The sequence below is a fragment of the Pundamilia nyererei genome, unplaced genomic scaffold, assembly GCF_000239375.1.
Source record: "Pundamilia nyererei isolate P.nyererei 1_Seehausen unplaced genomic scaffold, PunNye1.0 scaffold00127, whole genome shotgun sequence".
In the NCBI taxonomy this organism is placed as follows: domain Eukaryota; kingdom Metazoa; phylum Chordata; class Actinopteri; order Cichliformes; family Cichlidae; genus Pundamilia; species Pundamilia nyererei.
In genome coordinates, this window is record NW_005187528.1 from 17,050 (window position 1) to 21,604 (window position 4,555).

The 4,555-nt window shown below is 39.8% G+C and overlaps 1 protein-coding gene across 1 annotated transcript in view; it reads left to right on the forward strand.

The window, feature by feature from the left end:
* susd2 (sushi domain containing 2) overlaps positions 1–4,555 on the forward strand; it is a 30,539-nt gene that overhangs the window by 7,460 nt on the left and 18,524 nt on the right. The window contains exons 10-11 of the mRNA XM_013913351.1: positions 203–481; positions 778–954. Of these exons, the coding sequence (XP_013768805.1) occupies positions 203–481; positions 778–954 (456 nt within the window). The remainder of the gene's footprint in view (positions 1–202; positions 482–777; positions 955–4,555) is intronic.

Here is a 4,555-nt window from a genome sequence, read left to right on the forward strand (position 1 = left end):
AATCAGTTTCATCCAAGGTTTAAAAATAGTTGTTTTTTAATTCAGAGATATGTCCCCTATATGTTACAGATCTTTAGTTTCACCATTTATAAGCCGTTTTGTTAAGTCCAAACCTAAATGACAGTGTGTAGTAATTTCACAAATATACTTGTATGGTTTTTGTTTTTTAACCAATGAAAATATTGTGTGTTTCTGCCCATAGGGAACATTTCAAAGAATTCCTCCCTTTTCACATATGATTCAGAGCACCTTTTGGATATGTATAATATCCCACCGAGCCATGACCCCACTTTTGTTCCAGCTTTTTCTCTACCCGAGAGCCTTGATGACCCTTTGGTGGCAGACATGTTGACGATGTGTTATGGAGAAGGTTCACAGTTTTGTAAATATGATACCCTGACGACTCGGGACCTCACAGTGGGAAATGCCACACTCAAGGCCTACCAGAAACACCAAGCCCTACTGTACGCCCTGAAACCAGGTACCACAGGAAATAAGAGGAAGCCTATTCATATGTAGTTTGTGATTACATGTTTATTCTTACTGTTTCATTTTAAATAAAACTGAGTATCTGAACAACACTGAACACCAGTGTTGTTACGTAGAAAGGATTATACATTGCATTATCCCATAAGAAAACCTAATAAGAGAAAATATTAGTTTTGGAAATTTTTTTATAGTTATACCTGTACGTCTGAAAATAACCCTTTTTAACCTTTTCTTTAATACTTGGCAGAGCACAATGAAATAATAGTTTAGTGTGTTATTCTTCCTTAGTGGTGTCTTGTGGCTGGCTTCCCACACCAAGGAATGGGTGGAAGAACGGGACTGATTACCTGGAGGGGAGCACTCTAAGCTTCGCCTGCAACAAAGGCTACATAATGTATGGATCTGCAGAGCGCACCTGTCTGGGTGATGGGACCTGGGCAGGAGATCAGCCCTTCTGTATTACAGGTACGCTCTAAAAGTAAAGCCATAATAAACAAGAAGCTCTCTGAGAACGCAAATCTCTGCTGAGGCAGGGCACTCTGTGGGCAGTATTCACCTTTAGTCGAATTGAAATTGTTTACATTTCTTGTTTTTATACACACTTTAGAAGTTTATAATTTAAAATAAATCTAATTTTGTTGGATTTTTGACCCCACTCTACACCCCTGCTAAATTTGATCAGATATCATGCAAAACTTTTTGAGCTATCATGTTTACAAACAGTTTAATGACGCACACACACACACACACACTACTAAAAGTATATCCTTCTTGGCGGAGGTAATGAATAGCTTTCTGTGTTCGGTAAAATGAGTTCAGCAGATATGAATGTGAGAAAAGCAGCAATAATATGAACACATATGATCCAGTACTATATAACTATTGCAGACATTATTAATGAAAATCTCTCTTCCAAATGATTCATGAGCTGTCTTTTTAAGACAAACAAGTGTGTTGATGATCTGAACAGAATCTCGTGCATTTGATCAATTTTTTTTATGTCTTTAAAGATGGGAGATGGTGGATATTTCAAAACAGTTCCCATTGGCAACAGAGTTCAGTGCCACATGTCTGAAAAACATTTAGAAAAAAAAGAAGTCTCACTTTCTTTGTGATAGACTCCATATCTCAAACTCTTTGTAACTCCCTGCCAGCTGAGTCTTGTAGCATGATGTATACTGTCATTGGCACTGAAGTATAATATAATTTAGACTGGAGGGAAAAATGTGAACGCTGTAATTTCTCTGTCAGTTTAAACTTACACATTTCGTGCTCCACAATTGGTAGCAGCTTCCTCTTGAAATTGAGATGACTGGTGAATCTCTTTCTTGTCATGCAGTCTTTTGGACAGCAAAGATTACATAGACTTGGCTGGCGGTTGCTCATGCAGACCTTCATGAACAAAGCCATAAACGTCTGAACTTGAACGGGCTCGGCTTTGTGTCTGTGAATTAGAACCACCTGGAACCATCTAATGCTTTCATTCATCACCTCATCTAAGAACTCAAAATGAGTATTGTAGTTTTAAGCTGATGCCATCAGATGGCAGTATTTCCAATTGAATACTCTTAGTGTGGTCAGCACCAGTTCTCCCAGTATGTCAAGATTCGTACAGCATCAGAATTCATTTTGCAACCTGAAAACCAGAATGTTTTTTTTCTGGTAACTTTAACAGAGTTTTTATTTTCTATGCTCTGAAAAAAGCCTCACACATATGCACAGCCAAGCTGCTTCCAATTAAAATCATTTTAATAACCTTTTTTTTCTTTTTGTTTTGCCTTTTTTGGCTCTACAGACGTGACAAATGTGTGAGCAACAGTTTATCTCACAATGTTATATTCACGCAGTACGCCCTGTTTGTTTGCATACTGCTTGTAATGCATGTACTTTCTGTAGTATGTGTTCAGTATATTCTTTGTAACATCAGTCGCAGAGTTTATGGAAGTAAAAAGAAAGTGAGCTGGAACGCAGGCCCAGTATAATGTGTTTGTGACAGAGCGGGTTAATGCCTCATTTTGTGGAAATAAATGGTTGATTTTAAGAAAACAACTGGTAATGACATAGTAATTATTTGTATTGCAGTTAAATTAAGATTTGATGAAATGGTGCATCTGAGAAGTGATGAAGCAGAGAATCGAAAGCGCTTAACTTCTGATCCACCTCTGCTTTCGTCCTTTCGTGGCCTCACGCCTGCCCTCCATCCTTTCCTCGTTCTAACCACAAACACAGACTTCCTCTTGATAGTGATCGGGGATAAATGAGCTTCACTGAAAAGATTTGGAGTCCCTTGTAACAAACAGCTTGGTACAGCTGGATACAATTGATCCAAACTCAATTATTAGCATATTGGTTTCATAACGTGGTTATCTAGAGCAGAACTGTTTAGAAATGTTTGTTATTAAGCCTGGTGATATCTCTTTGTTTTTCTCTACATCTGTTATTTTGCTTTCTTTTCACAGTGATCTCCTTTCTGACTTTTTTGCTAAAGTTTCATCTAAATTATTATTACATTATGCATAATTGGAAAATACCATGCATATCCCTTTTCTGACTACTTGAACTTGTGCGACTGTGATGGATGACTCTCCTTCGGTGTGTCAAAAACTCAATTTGAATTTTATTTGGGAGAAGAAGAAGAACTTTTGGGCCTTCAACTGTCACAATTAGGATTGGTGGTGAGCAAAGATTGTGGGCGAAGAGCACAGTAGTGCTACTGACCCCTGGGGAGCGAAGTCGTGCTGCGAAAGCTTGCAAATGTTGGAAAAAATGACAAGAATTCTCCCGGTCAGGCTGCTGATCTGATGGGCTGCCTGTGGCCTTAGACACTGTGAACTTTTCCACTGCTGAAAAACTGCTGGGTCATTGCAGTAGAGCGGTGATGTTCATCAACACTAATGTCAAGTTAGTTTGAAACAGGCTTTATACTTAGTTGAAGTTTTGGACACATTCCTGCTATACTTCTCATCTCTTTATGGGCGCAGAGTGCTCATAAAGGCCGCGTGGTTTTATTTGTTTTTATGGTGCGAGATGTGGAAATTGTTGATTGTAGCTTGTGCTGTCTCTCTGACAGATAGGTGCACAAATAAACAGTCATATTCTGTGAGGTAGTGCTTTAATGTGACCGTTCTACACGGGTGTACACGCATACACACACAAAGATGGGCCTTTTTAGCTTTGTGGCAATGATTATATTTGCTGTGACACTCTCGTTACACAAATCAGAGCTAACAACTGCAAACATGACCTGAGGTTCGGAATGGCAGGTGTTGCATGAGCTGTTACCTCCGCCATTCGAATGTGACCTCTAACCAAGTAAACATACTAAATACAGACAGAGCTGGAGACGCCCTGGTGGATCTCGCCTCCTCCCCTTAAATGAATCACTGCAGCACGATGTGCAGGCTGAACAGTTGCAGAATTGGAGTCACAGCTGAGATGAAAAGGCTGAACAACAAATGTGACCACATCCAGTTTGACTTCTTCTCTGAGTCACTTTAATGAGTTGCTGCTGAAATGTTGCCTGCTATCAGCAGAGGTGACAGTAAGTCCTTTCCATCAAAAGTGGATCTCTGTATGAATTTTCCCATCACTAAAATCCCCAGCTATTTGAGATGGATGCTGTACTTGTCGGCGTGCTTTTTTAGCCATTTTAGAGTTTAGGTAGTGGTGGTGCAGTGTGTTGTGAGGATAATGTTAATATCTTCTGCTAGAAAGATGGGAGTGTTGGAGAAGTGAAGGTGGAGTTTGGACTGAAAGTCCTCTGAGTGCTTTTGATCTCACGACTGACAGGGCTGTGAGAGACTTACAAGGTCATAGAGCTTACTAGCATTGCTGTGCCTTGTCACGGTCTTCTGAAAAACAATACCCCTGGTTGAGTATCAAATGCATACCAATAACAGGTTTGGCCCACCTTAATGGCCTTATAATATTAATACAGTTTCTTGCGTAGAGGGGAAGAAAGTGATTAAAGGGAAGGTGACAGCTGCCAGAAGGGGATCGAGCAATTTTCATAGGGAGTAGTGACGTGGGTTGCAAGACAAAGCCTCACTCAATTTACTCGCTGTGG